This window comes from Eschrichtius robustus, chromosome 3, assembly GCF_028021215.1.
Source record: "Eschrichtius robustus isolate mEscRob2 chromosome 3, mEscRob2.pri, whole genome shotgun sequence".
NCBI lineage: Eukaryota > Metazoa > Chordata > Mammalia > Artiodactyla > Eschrichtiidae > Eschrichtius > Eschrichtius robustus.
In genome coordinates this window covers 166,346,244-166,362,383 of record NC_090826.1, presented here as the reverse complement: position 1 = coordinate 166,362,383, position 16,140 = coordinate 166,346,244, and the positions used below count along the sequence as shown (strand labels likewise).

Here is a 16,140-nt window from a genome sequence, read left to right as displayed (position 1 = left end):
AAAGGGCAGGATAATATGGAAAAGTAATTGTTTTATGCCCTCAAGTAATAAACTGGGTATTTCTTTAATTTGCATTTTCTTTAAAATGGCTATTCTTGAACATTACTCTATAAGGGTAGCAAATTTGTTGTAGACACTCACCATCAATGAGCTCTTCTTTTAGCTTAGTTAATTCTTTTCTCATTTCATCTAAAATGTCCTAAAATATTAAGAGAAAAACATCAGAAATACAGAAAAAAAAAACTGTTAAAAAGATTCTTGCTCACATAAAATTTTAAGAATGTATGAAATATTATGTGTGTTTTTTGTTTCCAGAGTCACAATTTATGTCTTAGAAGATTAACCTTGGTAAATTTTGTTTTAATAGTCTTTGCTTCCCAATTTTTGCTTATTCTAGCTTAGCAAAATATGAAGCAGAATGTTTTCTAAAACTAAAATAGGGGCTTCCCTGGTGGCGCAGTGGTTGAGAGTCTGCCTGCCGGTGCAGGGGACACGGGTTCGAGCCCTGGTCTGGGAATATCCCACGTGCCGTGGAGCAACTGGGCCCGTGAGCCACAACTACTGAGCCTGCGCGTCTGGAGCCTGTGCTCCGCAACAAGAGAGGCCGCGATAGTGAGAGGCCCGCGCACCGCAATGAAGGGTGGCCCCCGCTCGCCGCAACTGGCGAAGGCCCTCGCACAGAAACGAAGACCCAACACAGCTAAAAATAAATAAATAAATTAAAAAAAAAAAAAAAAAAAAAACTAAAATAATTACTTGGTCATCCAGTGAAAGGTATGATTCAGATAATTTCTAGAAAACGTAATGGCTCTGCTTTTAATCTAGTCTTCTGGGAGCTGTCTAAGAGGTAATACATAAAGAAGTTTCAAGGAAGAAGACACGCGAACTGGACAATCAGCGCTTGGCAAATCTGTCATCTGGTCTGAAGTATGGGGACTCCTTAGGAATCACCAGAGCTGCCAAACTAAATTTCAAGGAATCTAGGATTCCCCTGGAGGGCCCTCAGGGGCTGCCCTAATAGGTGGGGAAGGAAGAGGATCGGACCCCGCTGGACGTGCACAGTCCAAGAAGGCAGGGACCAGCCACACATAGCTACTGAGCACTTGAAACGTGGCTAGTCTGAAGCGAGATGCATTGTAAATGTAAAACAGACACCAGATTCCAAAGATTTAGTATGAAGAAAGTAATGTACAATGACTCATTAGTAATTTAAAAATACTGATTATATATTGAAATATTATTTTGGCTATATTAGGTTAAATAAAATATATTAAAGTGAATACCACCTGTTTCTCTGTATTTAATGCGGCTACTAAAAATTTAAAGTACTACGTGGCCCGTGTTATATTTCTAGTTAATAGTGATGTTCTGGACCCTCCTTCCTCTATGAAAACCAATCCATCTTTACATAGTTTGCAAAATCTCTATTTATAAAGTTCAATGTGAAATAATAGATACCCCCTAGTTAAAAAATGAAGACTATGTAATATGAAAGCTAAAAGGGCTAATAAGGTGACACAATTTTAATGGGTGAAAAATAGCTATCCTTTGGAAGGGTTAATTTCAAATTATTTGACTTTCTTTAATACTGCACACACCTCAGGTAAAATTAAATTGCTCTGTGTTTAAGGTTCATTTTTTTAAAAAGCTTTTCACGCTTAAAATAAGGTTGAAAACTATCAATTAGTTTAATTCCTCCATTTTCCACTGAGGAAACTGAGGCACAGAAGTTATTATATGGACTAACAGATATCCTTTTTCAAATTAACTTAAAATCAGTCCTAAAATCAAATCTATCCTCTCTTCTAGTCCCCTACTTCAGATTGCCAAGAACTTACCATATTTTAAATGTGTGCAAGTGCTCCATTTTAAAATGTTTTTCAAGAAAAGAAAGCCATGTTTAACACACAGGAAACAAGGGCTTGATTATCAATGACCACATGCTTTTCAAATTATGTAACTCAACTGAACTGTTCAAACAGCTCTGCAGTATAAAAATTAGGTTGATCTGAAATTGCCAGTATTTGTCTCTTTAATTCCTATTTAATTTTTACTTTGAACTCATTATTGCAACATTATTGGTCCCTTTTTAAGCCCCACTCAAACTTTGTTGGCATTTTAAAAAATGAGTGATAGAATGGGGAAAGCGGACTCCGAAGAAAGACTGGGTTCTGATCCTGACTGCGGGACTGAGTAAATTTAACTTCTCTGAACCTCAGATGTGCACAACTTGAGTACAAACACTATGTTATCTGACTACTATGAGGATTAGGAGACAATGTCATGCTAATAACCTAGCAAATGCGTAGCACTGAAGTCCGCCAGACAGTCAATAAATGCCTGTTACAGTGATCTGTACAACTGTGATTTTCAGAGGCTACCCTGAAGTGCAGGGTAAGAAGACAAAGATTAAATTTTTCACTACAGGCACATCTGTACTCAGGTCTGCAAAGCTGATCGTTGTTTTACTAAGATGTCCTGCTTTCCATTTCAAATCTTTTAAACACCACCATTTAAAAAAAATTATTTACCTCTTCTAGAAATAAGATAGTTCAAGGTTCCAAAATCACCTATTACTCCTTCCATTTTTTTTCTGTGTATATAGGTATTAAATATAATGCATATGTATCCAAAATACGAACAATATCTTCTTCCTTTTTATAAAATTGACATAACTGTTCATACTGTTGTTTACCTGTCTGTTTCACCTAATGTGGGCAAGTGTTCACAATTCACTGTTCAATATTTTCAGTTATGGTTCCTTAATAGCTGCAGAGCCCTCCTCCACACTGTATAGTTACATACTTCTATCATATTTTCTTAGCATAAATTCTTCAAAGTGAAATTGCCGGGTTCAAAGGTAAATCATGTATTTTTAAGGCTTTTGGTTTGTTTTCCCAAACTGCTTCCTAGAAAGCAGAAGTATGTGAGGTGAGAGTGCCCATTTTCCTCACATTCTTGCCAAAACCAGACTTGGTGGGTCCATTTTGGCTAATGATAAGTGAAAAGTGCAAGCCCATTTTTTTTTTAAGCAATTGTACATGATTCACTTACATTTAAAGTTTATAATATACCATTAAACCACTGCCCCTACCCTCCGCCACCGCTGGCACTTTATGCAAACTTATGAACCAAAACATGAGGATTTGAAAAAAATAACATAGTACGAATGCCACTGTTTAACTTGTGTAAAAAATATCTACTCTATACTCTTTTCAAACACATTCGCAACCTGTCAAATATATGCACATGGGATATTTTTAAAAAAGAACAAGTACAAATAAAGGGAAGCTGCCACTGGTCGCCCACCTGCTTCAGCCTGTCATAATCCAGTCCCTCTGTCTGGACTCCGTTGGCACTGGGCTGTGACGAGGGTGCAGATTTTGGTCTGTACAAATGAAATTTTCAGGACAGGTAAATAACGCTTAGGATATTTAATGAGTTCATTAGTAATTGCAAACTTACCAACCCAACACCAGATTGAAGTACATTTCTTAAAACAAGAGTTAAAAAGTTAATTGTCCTAATAGTTGCAGAACTGATAAGAACATATGAAAGTATTTCTCACTTTTCTCAGTATTATCAGTTATTTGTAAAGAAATCAGAAAAAGATGATAAGATGACGAGACTTCTCCAGTAGAGGACAACACTCTTTGGGCACGAGGAGGGTAGCTGGGTAACATGTGGCATGGTGATCAGGACAGACGGGAGGCCAGCTGCAACATCGCAGCCCAAGTAAAACAATCATGTTTTCTCCTTTTGAAACGGTACATTATCTACTAACTATCTGGCAAACCAATGAACAGGAAATTATAAAGACTTGAATATTTCACTCTATATATATCAATTTACAAATTCTATGCAGGGAGAAAAAATATTTAATGAGTATGATTTCTTTGTATGTGTTTTATTCCGTTTTAAGCATCAAAACAAATAAGGATATTTGAAAAATGATTATTAAATTAAAAGTATATTCATATCCAATTGGCTATGTGGCTATTTCCTGATGAAGTTTTTATGAAGATGTCATCTGAATTGTCATCTACTTCCATAAACTTATTTTATTTTTTTAAAAGGAAAAGGGAGGGGAATGCCACACAGAAGCAGATGGTCAATTACTATTGCACTTTCAAAAGTTTAGCTTCTGTTAAAAATTTTACATGAAGAAATAAGTCTTAAGTATTAGGTATATTTTTATCAAGTCAGTCAGTCATGGCTCCCTCTCCAATTCTGGCAATGAGAGAAAATACTAAGCGGAAAATCTAGAATTTTAATTGGATGGTCCTTTATTTTCAGGTTTAGTATATACTAAGTGGCTACTCTTTAAGGGTCACAAATCAATGCAAATGAAAACCATTAGTCAGGTCATATATTTCCAACTTTGCAGAGTAATCTGAACCAAGATTCAATAGGTATAATAACTTTTTCAAACTTATAATTCTTATAAGGCATATTTATACTTCAAACCCGTAGGCACTGTTTGTGAAGATGAAATATTGAGTTAATCTGCTTTAATATCAAATATATGACAACTTGAAAGATTGTTGTGAAGGAAGTCAAGCAATTTTATTACATACCTGCTGCTATGTTTATATGAACAAGAAAAATAATAACTTTCAGAAAACCTCATTCAAGAGGCACTGAGCTAGGCCCTGGGTTGGATAAGAAGATTTACGTGACATACTTCCTTCCCTCTTGAGACAATACACCTTTTTCACTTTGCTGAGGCTACTTAATTCCACAGTCAATTCAGACGTACTGAGATCCACAGTGTGCAAGTCACAGTGCTCTGGAGAGTCTGGTCTATACAGTCAATATTCATAAAGGTTGACATACTGTGCATTTCATTTACCCATAGTGTCCATTCCTGCTCTCCAGAAGTAAATTATTATTTATTCTGCTTTTCTTTTACATTTCACATTTAACTGGTACAAACTAGCTAACTGTTTTCTCCTAAACTTATACTGAGTTGGCCAAAGAGTTTGTTCAAGTTTTTCCGTCAGGTTTTTTTGTAAGACGTTACAGACTTATCCCTGAAATTCATGTGAATAACTACGGTCTGCTACTTAACCAGGCGGTATGTTATGAATATATCCATATTTAATAAACAATGCAAAAAATTATTGTTATATAATAGAAAATTGTGGAAACATGCAATTTTTAAAAACTTTAACTCATGCTAACATGCAATCCACCTCCACCTCCACCACCACCACCACCACCACCACCACCACCGTGATAATTAACTAAAGGGGGGAACTTTTCATACTGAAGGAAAGACGTAATCACCACTTCTCAAAAAAGGCTTATCAACATTATCCCAGGGGGCACTACGTATGAAAGCAGCAAGGTAACTGAGAAGATTTACAACAGAAAATCTCGTTGTTAAATGCTACTTTTCTATGTGCTAGCAAATTTTCTAAATAAGTCTTTTGGTCAAAACAATTAAACCATCTCAAAAAAAGCAGGAGAAACTGTTTCACTATTGTATTATAAACACTTTATGCAGATTTAACTGGCTGACAAAATGAACTTACCAAATATTTTAATCATCTACGGCATGAAAAGAATTGTAGCTAATAACAATTTGGCCACACAGAGTCTGACTACAGAACTCCTTACTCACTGCCATAGACACCCCCTCCATATACTATTTAATTCATGCTCCCAGTAGACTTGATGTGTATTTTCAAAAATAGATGCATATAATAACATGGGTATGTCTCAGTTATTTCTAACATAAGGGTTTTTACCATAATTGATAACAAAAAAGGGGGATTCTCAGAGGTTTTTATTACTTTATAATGAGAGTGTTGCCTCTAGATACCTGCCTATAAAATAACTGTACTACAACTGTTTAAGTCTCTATTCTGCCAAATTAATTCTAAATATGGCTTAAGCACTTGAGGATTTTAAGAAATCGTCAATTTTTTTAATTAAGAAAGAAATACATGGCTCATATCCTAAGTTTTCTTAATTAAAAAAATGGTATAATAATACTCATCCTAGAAAAGAAATAATCTCAAGGATGTTAGATGTTAGGTTGTTAAAGATACTCAATATACTGCAAAGTATGTAGGAAATAGAGATTTTCCTCAAATAATAAATTATTCACAATTGTGGCTATAATACTATCCTGTGTTCCAGTGACAAACAGTACAGGATCTTCTATTCAACTTTTTAAAGCCTTGACTTATAATCATAAAGAGAACGGCCTTTAAAATAAAATGCAAAAGCTACAAATACTCTAGATATATGAGGCCTTAGATTCCCATGCTAGTATTTCTGATATGTTTATCATTTATATTTATCATAATCCAAATATAAACTGATGGTGGGGAAATGAATACTATTAATCTATTAATTTTTCTCATTAAAATTGCTCAGAATTTTTTTAAAAAGTGTTCTAAATACAGCTAAATATGAAAGACTCGATCTTCCTACATCTCTCCCTTGTGGTGATTACCAATCCATGTAGAAAAAGCTCAGCCCTATCCTGAACATATTATTTCAAAGTCTCAAATCACAAAGTCACATCAGGATGATACCTGTGTAATGAATCATAGGACCTGCTGTCAAAAACAATCTGATTTTTCCTTGGAGAATCCCGTCTATGAAGGGGAAAAACCATTTAAAGGGGTATACAATAGAACTTTAAAAATTAATTCTCATTATGTTACTGTTTTATAGGTTTTTAGTTATAGCAAACAGAAGAAGAACTAAAGGAGTCCATTAACTTTAAAATAATTGTTTTTTCCAATTAAAAAAAAATTATTTGGAGACTGAGTCTAGTTATATGAGGACACTGTTTACTTGACAGTTATAGAGAATTTTTAAAAATCATTAAGCAATGGCTACTTTTATAGACTGCAGACATAGTAAAATCTACCTATACAAAGATTCAACAAGTACCAGACACAACCAAAGACATTTCCATTAGACTGAATATAAATAAAACTAAGGGCTCAAATAAAAAACACAATAAAAATCACTATAGCTTGAAGTATACATAATTAACTCTTCTCAGGAGGCACATAAAGAACTTTTTTTCCATCTTGAATACAAGATCTGTAAGCTCTTAATAAAAACCACAAGAAGAATTCACAAACTTTCCAATGTTATGTTCCAGTCATGATTTAGAGCATTTTTAACTACAACACTCTTGCTTTTATTCTGACATCTTCATTTAATAAATATAGCATAATGCAATATCTCATGTATATTATAGGATATTAATCCATCTTATCACTAACATAATTTTGACATGGATATTCAGAAGAGAAATGGGTACTTTCAGTACTGTGCAAGAATAAAGTGTGCTTAAAAAAAAAACAAAAAATGGCCAATATACTTGCTTTCAGAAGGAACGGGGTAAATAATTTAGAAAGAAAAGCAATACAGTTATTCGTCTTTTAAACATATTTTAAAAATCTTTTATGGTTTAAAACTGCTTGCAGTGAAATTTTAAGACATACATATCAGTGGTTGGATCAAATCTATCAAAAGGGATATGAGTGCTCAGGAAATAATCGGAACGTCTATTTTGGGAAGAGAGAAGAAAACTATCTACCAGAGCTAGAACATCATTACAATACACTACTAGATATAAGAACCCATATTTGACAAAATATTTTTTAAATGGTGATGCTTAGAGCACTTATTTAAACTTCCTCCAGCAGTCTGAAAAATCTCTGAAATAAAATTCTTTCCTTCATTAAATGAACCCACCCACATCAAGGAACACATACATTCCACCTGGAGAAGCTTTTCCATGTCCTTTCTAAGATAAGACTTTTGCCATGAATTTAAGTTTAGCTTTAGACAAGCTCACTACAGAATCCCTGTCAATGAGGAAGGGATGAAAGTAGTGACAAAGGACAAATGGCACGTCACAGTTCTGTTCTGATATGCACTTGACAAATGAGGCTTCGTAATGTGCTACTGAAGAAAATCTGTAACAACTACTAGAGATGCATTAGAAGGTCACATCAATTAGGTACCCGAGAACATAAATGTGCAATTTTTCTACTCTACTGAAAAAACATGTTCACCAAAAGCAATTCTGCCATTTTCTCCTAAAATCAAATATATTCATCTTTCAGTCACTTAGAAACTGAAAGCTTCTATACATTCAAAAAAGGCCCAGTTTCTTGAAACTGAAAGCTTCTATACATTCAAAAAGGCCCAGTTTCTTTGCGGAGCTTAAATAACTATGTCATCACCAAATCTTCCCACCAACAGAAAGAACCACACAAAAAACAAATCCAAACTTAGATTGAAGCTAACACACAACAGACTTGTGACAATATAAGATCTATTCTTGCATTTTTCTTTATTAGGTTTCTATAATTAGACTCAAGTTTGCTTTTTATGAGGCAAAAATAAGGCAAATAGCTCAGAAAGGAAAGGCGAAAAAACCTTTTAGTCTCTAGATACATACCTTTCTCTGGAAAAAATATGAGTCCCTTAAATTGTCTCATAAACCAAGAAAAAGTTTCATCTATGTTTAAAGACCTATGATATAAAGTTAGCTATGACAGTAAAGTATGCCTGGCTAAGAAATACTGAATTTGCTTGATCATGCATACAAAGCCACTTGTAGAAACATGAATTAACCAGTCTTGTTTCTGAGCATTATCTTTTCTAACTCGATTATAATCAGAAGTTGCAACTGAAAAATAAATCTTTCTACTTTATAAATTCAAAATTTTAGGTTTTATTTTATTGTCTCTTAAACATTGTAGCTTTTTCTCTCCAGCTGCTTTTCAGTTTAAAACATAAGTTTCTTTCAAAAGTTCAATGTTGTTTACTGACAGGGATAATGGTATTGAGGTTATACAGGACAATGTCCTGTTTCTTAATAAAAATGCTAAAGTATTCAGGCTGAAGCAGCACATATTTGCAAACTGCCTTCCACCTATTCAGAGAGAAGAAAGTGTGGATGTGTAGATATGAGTTCAAGCCAATGCTAGCAAAATGTTAATAACTGGTGAATCTAAGTGATGGGTACATGGACGTTTGCTATACTATTCTTTCAACTTTTCTGCAGTTCTGAATTTTTTCAAAATAAAAAAATTGGAAGGAATAAAGCTATCTTAAAATTTCAGACAACCTGGGTGACAATAATAAGCATAGGGTAGACTTTAGACAATTACTAATAAAAATACAGTGGGGCTTAGTGGTCGTCCAACAGCAGTAGGATTACAGATGTTTTATTTGCTCCTTTGTACAATTTCAGATCTACCATTCGAATTTTTTCTACAATAAAAATGCAGATTTCTTTTCAGGTACAATTCTAAAATAAAACTTAGGAAAAAAATTGATACCTGGAAATAACAGGTGACTTGCTGCCATTCATAGTACTTGCTCTTTCCCAAGGTTTTCTTGTCGGTTCTTTAAAAATAAAAGAACATAAGTTATTAAATATCCTATATGCTCCCAGAGTTAGGATTCTAATTTGTAACATTTCAGACCCCAAAATGAGAAGAAATTAATAAGTGTGACAAGTTTCCCTAGGAAGAACTTAGATTGTTAAATCTAAAATACAATGATTTTAAACACCAGATGGTAAGAAGTTTCTCTAATAAAGATAGGACAATAAGATTAAGGGTACGACAATTTTAATTAATTAGAATGGAATTGTGAAAATTATTTTAAATTAATAAGGATAGTTTAAATTTATTAGAATGGGACAGTATTAACTATACTCTTTTAAACTATTTTTAGTGCCAATGGTAAAACGAATAAAAAGAATCTTTAATGTGTTCATGTACTTCAATATTTAATCTAAACTCAAACAGTCCTCTTGCGAAAAAATTCAAACTCAAAATATACTTCAGAATCATCCGACTGTACTGTACTTCCTTGATTGTCAAACAACCAATCCAATTCTTGGGACTTAGCAGACAACTCCAGTTAAATAAAGTTCCCTCTGAGCTTTTAGTTGATTGTGCTTTGAACTGTTTTTCTAATCTGGGCTGCCTTGCTGATGCCATCACTGGCCTCACTGGATGACCGGGCGAAATCTGGAGTGGAAGCTTGTCATGGAAGGATGAATCTGGGCCGCATGAGAATCAAGTCTACGTACAAGTTGTGCAGAGTTTTAGCTAAAAAAACTGGTCTGAGTTCCAATGTAGCCCCTCAACTGGCCTATGCACATTCTTACTGAGGTAGCTTGTCCTCTTTCCAAACTGCACATATGTAAAACTAAACTTAAACTCTCAACTCAAACTCTGAAACACTGCTTTTGTTCTGGATTTCTGTTGCATTCAGTCACCTAGGTGTGAAACAAAGTCATCATTCATCTTGCTTTACTCCCTGTCAATCAATCAACGGTTACTCCTTCATCTGTATTCTAACAGCTAACACGCTCTCTCATTGACCACCACAGAGTGAGCCAGGGGATATCAGATAATCAGATGAGGAGGTCCACGACAGACAGAACCAGAAACACATCCAAGAGACATCTGCCAGAGGAGGGGAAAAGAGGGAAATCCTGAAGGACAACTGGACAGGCAGAGAATAGCCATTAGGACACTGTCACTAAAGAAGAGGCAGGCAAAGAGATGAAGAAATAATTCCAACATGGTAAGATGTAGCAGTTGCTACCATTTAACAGTTGGCTGACGTCCTTTCTCAATCAGCCAAACCAGAACTATCTTTTAATCTTCAGAGAGCGCATCTGGTTTTGAGGAAGAGCAGTTCAGTTTGGCTCTGCAGATAGTGAGGCCGTGTTCTCTCTGAGGGGGCTCCAGGTCCGTTTCAGGAGGAAGGACAGAGGCTGGGTTGCCTTCACCGGGTCTTTGGAAACACACCAAATCCTTACTGGCACCAGTTTCCCTATCTTGGTCCTCCCTGATTTCTACGTCACTCTGCTCACAACTGCAATTTTAATGTTCCTAGAACAGTTTCAGTTGACTGTCAACTCAATTCTTTGCAGGATGAAGTCTAAACTCCTGATCTTTTCATAAAAAGCTTTCAACATTTTACTTCTAACTTGCTTTTCCAAACTTTCTCCCCCAATACTCCTCAAAAGGAACCCTCCATCCTAGTCAGGCAAGTCTACCTGATATTTCCTAGTCTCTTCCAGCTCCAACTCCCCATCTCTGCCCATGCCGCACCCACTTCCTGAAACAGCACCCCTTCCTCTACTTTCAGCTAAGGTAAATACTCTTTAAGGCAGGGTAAAATGTCATTTTTTTCCTACAAAGACGACCCAGGTGACTCCAAACTATACAATCTCCTCCCTCTTTGACACATTACTTAATATTCAACATGCGGTCGTAAAAGATGAACTTTTCACTTGTGTGTATCTCATCATCCCAGCTGAACCATGGATTTCTTGTGCTTAGGGTGACTTTATCCTTCACTTCTCTTTGGCCTGTCAAGTGTCTGACACGTGGCCATTAGGGGAAAAAAAATTTTTTTTGACTGAAACAAGTGAAAAAAAAGAAGCCTCCAGACCTTCTGAATGAATCCTTAATTTTATAAACATGGCACACATGTGCAAAAACACATGCAAAATCCATGCTTCAGTTTTCCATATTTTAAATAAGGGGATATATATTAGATAAGGAGTTCTTAACTGGAGTCCATAGATAACCCTCAGGGAATTCACGAATATTTTGCAATGGTGACCAATTTTGTATAAAAATATGATTCTTCCCTCCCTGGGAGAGGGTTCATAGCTCTTTTCAAATTCTAGAAGTTTCTGTGACCCCAAATTATAGTTGAATTCTAAAACATCTATGGTTTTAATAACAGCATGTATTTTGATTTTGGCTTATAGAAGATAAAGGTAAAATAAGTCACAAACCAGAGAATTTTTAATAAAGATAACATAAACTGATTTGAGTCCTATTCAGAGGAAAACTTATTCACAGTCACAATATCAATTATAATACAGCAATCAGACCTCTGAAGAGTCACTATTCAATAATGAGAATGAGTGGTTATAGACAATTCCCTATAATGGATTCTTATGGCTCATTCTAGATATTAATTCATCAAACTCATCAAATTTACTTATGTCACTTCATTCCAAATTAGGTAAGGAGATGAACAGACAGTCTAGTGCTTAGCCTTTAGTCAAATATGAAGAAATGACATGTACAATGTAACAATCTCATATTCTAAATATGGATATAGTCATCATTAAGTACCTCCAGTGAAATGTATTTTGTTAATATTCTAAGTAATATATTCTATGCCAAAGACTTCTCAATGTCAGAAATTTTGCTGAATTCAAGAACATTTCCCAAAAGTTTTAAGGAGATTTTTTTTCTATTATTTTTTTAGTTGAAGTATATAGTTGATTTATAATATTGTGTTAGTTTCAGGTGTACAGCGAAGTGACTCGGCTATACACACACAGATATATTCCTTTCCATTACAGATTATTACAATATAGTTCCCTGTGCTATACACTAAATCCTTGTTGTTTAAAATTTTTTCAACCTTACAAATTAGAAGCTTTATTTCCTTGATTATCAATATTATGCAAATGAATGGCTAAAATGACGATTCAATGGGAGAATGTTTTGAGATAGACTTCAGTGCTAGCTACATGCTCACATAATCCTTACCTTTAAGAATCAATGACTAAAAATATTTCCCTTTCATATGGATAACATATTTTTCCGTGTTTAAGTGAATAACTTCAAGTCATTAACAATAATATACATAGAATGTGCAAAAATCATGATTTTCAGAGAAAGAGTCATCAGAAAAAAACTTTGGATTTTAACAGATCTCCCAGTATCGGAAAGAAATTAACAGCTGCTTCTGGGGTCACAAAAGGTAGAGGAAAAAGTCAGTGCTCTCAAGTGTGAACAAAGAACTTGGAACGTTTTAGTAACTAAGCAGTCACTTTATCCAAACATGGGGAAATGGGGAATTTTTAATTGAGGAGTGTTGATATTTACAGAAAGTTCATAAAGATTAAAATATATCTCGAACTTACCAGGTGTACTTGTTGAAGAGGCCTTAGAACTTACAGGCTCTGAATCTTCCTAAATATACAGAAATACATATTAATAATACCACATCTTCTAGAAACCTGTTGTAGACATTTGGTGTTTCATACTTTCTGCCATTTCCCACTTTTTTCCCTTCATCAATCTTTTCTCCCTTCTACACTAGTTTAGACCTTCTTCTTACCCTAGCACCTCCACCCCTGCGCCCACCCCCTGCCGCTCCCCATGGCTCCTTTCCTCACGCGTCCTCACTGAGAGCTGTGCTCGCCAATGTGACTAAGCCAGATATGAGAGAGAGATCTGAATGGCATCAAAGAAGGCCAAATGCAGCAGGGAAAACAATTATACTGTTAAGCACTAATACATAAAACAAATAAAGCAGAGTCTGCCCTCCTGAACTAGAGAGGGGGGCACAGCTAATAACCACAGGGCTCCTAGGGGAAACATTTGAAAACCGTGATTTAGTCTAATTCCTTCATTTTAAATGCAAGGAAACTGGACTTCCCTGGTGATGTAATGGTTAAGAATCCGCCTGCTAATGCAGGGGACAGAGATCCGAGCCCTGGCCGGGGAAGATCCCACATGCCGCGGAGCAACTAAGCCCAACTACTTAGCCTGCGCTCTAGAGCCCGCGAGCCACAACTACTGAAGCCCGCGCGCCTAGAGCCCGTGCTCCGCAACAAGAGAAGCCACTGCAATGAAAAGCCCGCACACCGCAACGAAGAGTAGCCCCCGCTCCGCCGCAACTAGAGAAAGCCCGCGTGCAGCAACGAAGACCCAACGCAGCCAAAAATAAATAATAAAATAAATAAATAAATTTATAAATGCAAGGAAACTGAGACTCTAAGAGATTTAAAAAACCTAGTAAAAGGTCATTCACTCCTTCAATGGTAGGCTTGGGTACAGAATTAAACTCTAAAGGTGAGAATTTCAGTGCTTTTCCCCCAACTCCACACATTCAACCCATTTTACTAAGTAAGAATGCCATTAAAAATTTATAAATAATGCCATTTTTAGTATCTGAAGAGTTAAAAAGAAACAATTGTTAGTTGAAATTAATTAAGTTCAAACTAATCTTTGACACAATTTCCTGAATGAGCTATACTTGAATTTCACATTTTCAGGTGTAGTAGACTATTTTTATTTTTACTTATTTATTTTTTGCCTGCACCACGCGGCATGTGGGATCCCAGTTCCCCAACCAGGGATCGAACCCGCGGCCCTGCAGTAGAAGCACAAAGTCTTAACCACTAGACCGCCAGAGAAGTCTCCATGTAGTAGACTATTTTTATTAACTTACATTTTTGTCCTCTTTTTGTTCTGTTTCTATTGTTGATCCCTTTTCAGCAATTCTTCTCCTAGAAAGAAGGTAAATCAATTTTTTTAAAAAAACATCAGGTAACTTAGTGTAAAACTATGCCAAAAGGGAAGAACTGCATCTAGTTAAATTATACTTAGAATAAAAGTAACAAAATCCTCTCAATTCTGGACACATCCATATAATTTCTCACTCACCTCCTGGCCAGCAGGGCACTCATTTCTTCCATTAAACCACTGCCCCCTAATGGAAGGGGTCCATTTCCACGACCCGTGTCTGTTTTAGATGAGGCCGAATTCACACCAATGGTATTCCCTCCGCTTGGGAAAGAGGCATCCTCCATCTTAATGAGAATATACATACATAATAAACTCCTATGTGGGACAATCCTATGTTTATTAATGTATTACATACGAAACAGAAGGATATATCAGCATTAATTTCAATAAAAACACCTAGATATTATTTTTTAAACTTCAAGGACCAATGGAGTAATTTTATATATCAGTTAAGTTTTATCAAAGCTAACATCACCAATAATGGGATAAAATGCTATCACATGTCCCCTTGTGTAATACATTGAAAAGGACATATTACGTTGGTAGTAAAACCTGCCCCCCAAAATGCATAACTCAAATCAAATCTTAGGGAAATATCAGATAAACCAAACTGAAGGATGATCTACAAAATAATTATATTGTTGTCCTCAAAATTGTCAATATCATGAACGAGGAGATTGAGGAAATGTTACCGATTAAAAGTAAAGAGACATTACAACAAAATATAACAGGTGATCTTGGAGTAGAAAAAAAATTGCCATAAAAGACATTATTGGACAACAGATGAAACTTGAATAGATTTGTAGATTATAGTATTGCATCGCTTGAATTTCCTGATTTTGATAATCATGCTGTGGTCATGTAGGTGAATGTCCTTGTTCTTACAAAATACATATTTAAGTATTTAGGGAAATAGGGGCAAGGTGTCTCTGATTTATTCTCAATTCAGACAAAAAGAGAGAGTGTGTGTGTGTCTGTTTACGCAGAAGGAAACATACACAAAGAATAATAAAGCAAATATGGCAAAATGTTAAGTGGTGAATGCTACAGAAACTCTGTTATTCTTGCAACTTTAATTAAGTTTAAGTTATTTCACATGTTTTTTTAGTCAATGAAGTTAGTAACATAGGGTTCATAAAATCAGAATACAATAAATTCAATGTTTTAGATACTGAGACAGAATAAGACATAACATAAAAAATACAATTAATTAGGAAATGCATTTACCCGTGACACTTTTCTAAGTTTTGCTCCAGCAATTGCAGCTGCAAGTCCAGTTAAAGGGCGATTGTCTTCAGACATGGATCCCGAAAAAAATCCAGATGCAGGGAGGGGAGGAGCAGGAGGTGGCGGGGGAGGAGGGGGTACTTGATTAGGAAGAGGTGGTGGAGGAGGCGGAGGCGGGGGCCCTGAGGACGGAAGTGGAGGGGGTGGAGGGGGTCCTGGGGGAGGAGGAAGTACGGCTGATGCCTGGGCAGGACCTGGTGGGAGTGGAGGAGGGGGTGGAGGTGCAGGTGGTCCCAAGACAATGCCTGAGAGAAAGAAATGTTAAGACCATCAACAACAGAGCTAAGTGACACTATCTTAGGAGGAAAAGCATGTAGAATGACATGCTAAATTAACTTGACTTGAACATTTAATACAAATTAATGAGTTCAATTTATCATAATATTTAACATCCAAATCAGTAATAAAAAAAATACTAAAAATTAAGGCCAAAGTGTATAACTACTCCCTTTACTGTTAGAGCTTTATTAATAGAACTTTGCAACAGATCGGCTAAATTAGT

General features: G+C 35.7%; 1 protein-coding gene across 6 annotated transcripts in view; it reads right to left on the bottom strand.

The window, feature by feature from the left end:
• Positions 1–16,140, bottom strand: part of ENAH (ENAH actin regulator) — a 168,429-nt gene that overhangs the window by 6,949 nt on the left and 145,340 nt on the right. For all 6 annotated transcript variants that reach the window (XM_068541752.1, XM_068541754.1, XM_068541755.1 and 3 more), the window contains 7 exons: positions 15,579–15,883; positions 14,490–14,635; positions 14,275–14,332; positions 12,962–13,010; positions 9,327–9,393; positions 3,310–3,388; positions 142–199 (listed from right to left, as the gene is read on the bottom strand). In XM_068541752.1, the coding sequence (XP_068397853.1) occupies positions 142–199; positions 3,310–3,388; positions 9,327–9,393; positions 12,962–13,010; positions 14,275–14,332; positions 14,490–14,635; positions 15,579–15,883 (762 nt within the window). The remainder of the gene's footprint in view (positions 1–141; positions 200–3,309; positions 3,389–9,326; positions 9,394–12,961; positions 13,011–14,274; positions 14,333–14,489; positions 14,636–15,578; positions 15,884–16,140) is intronic.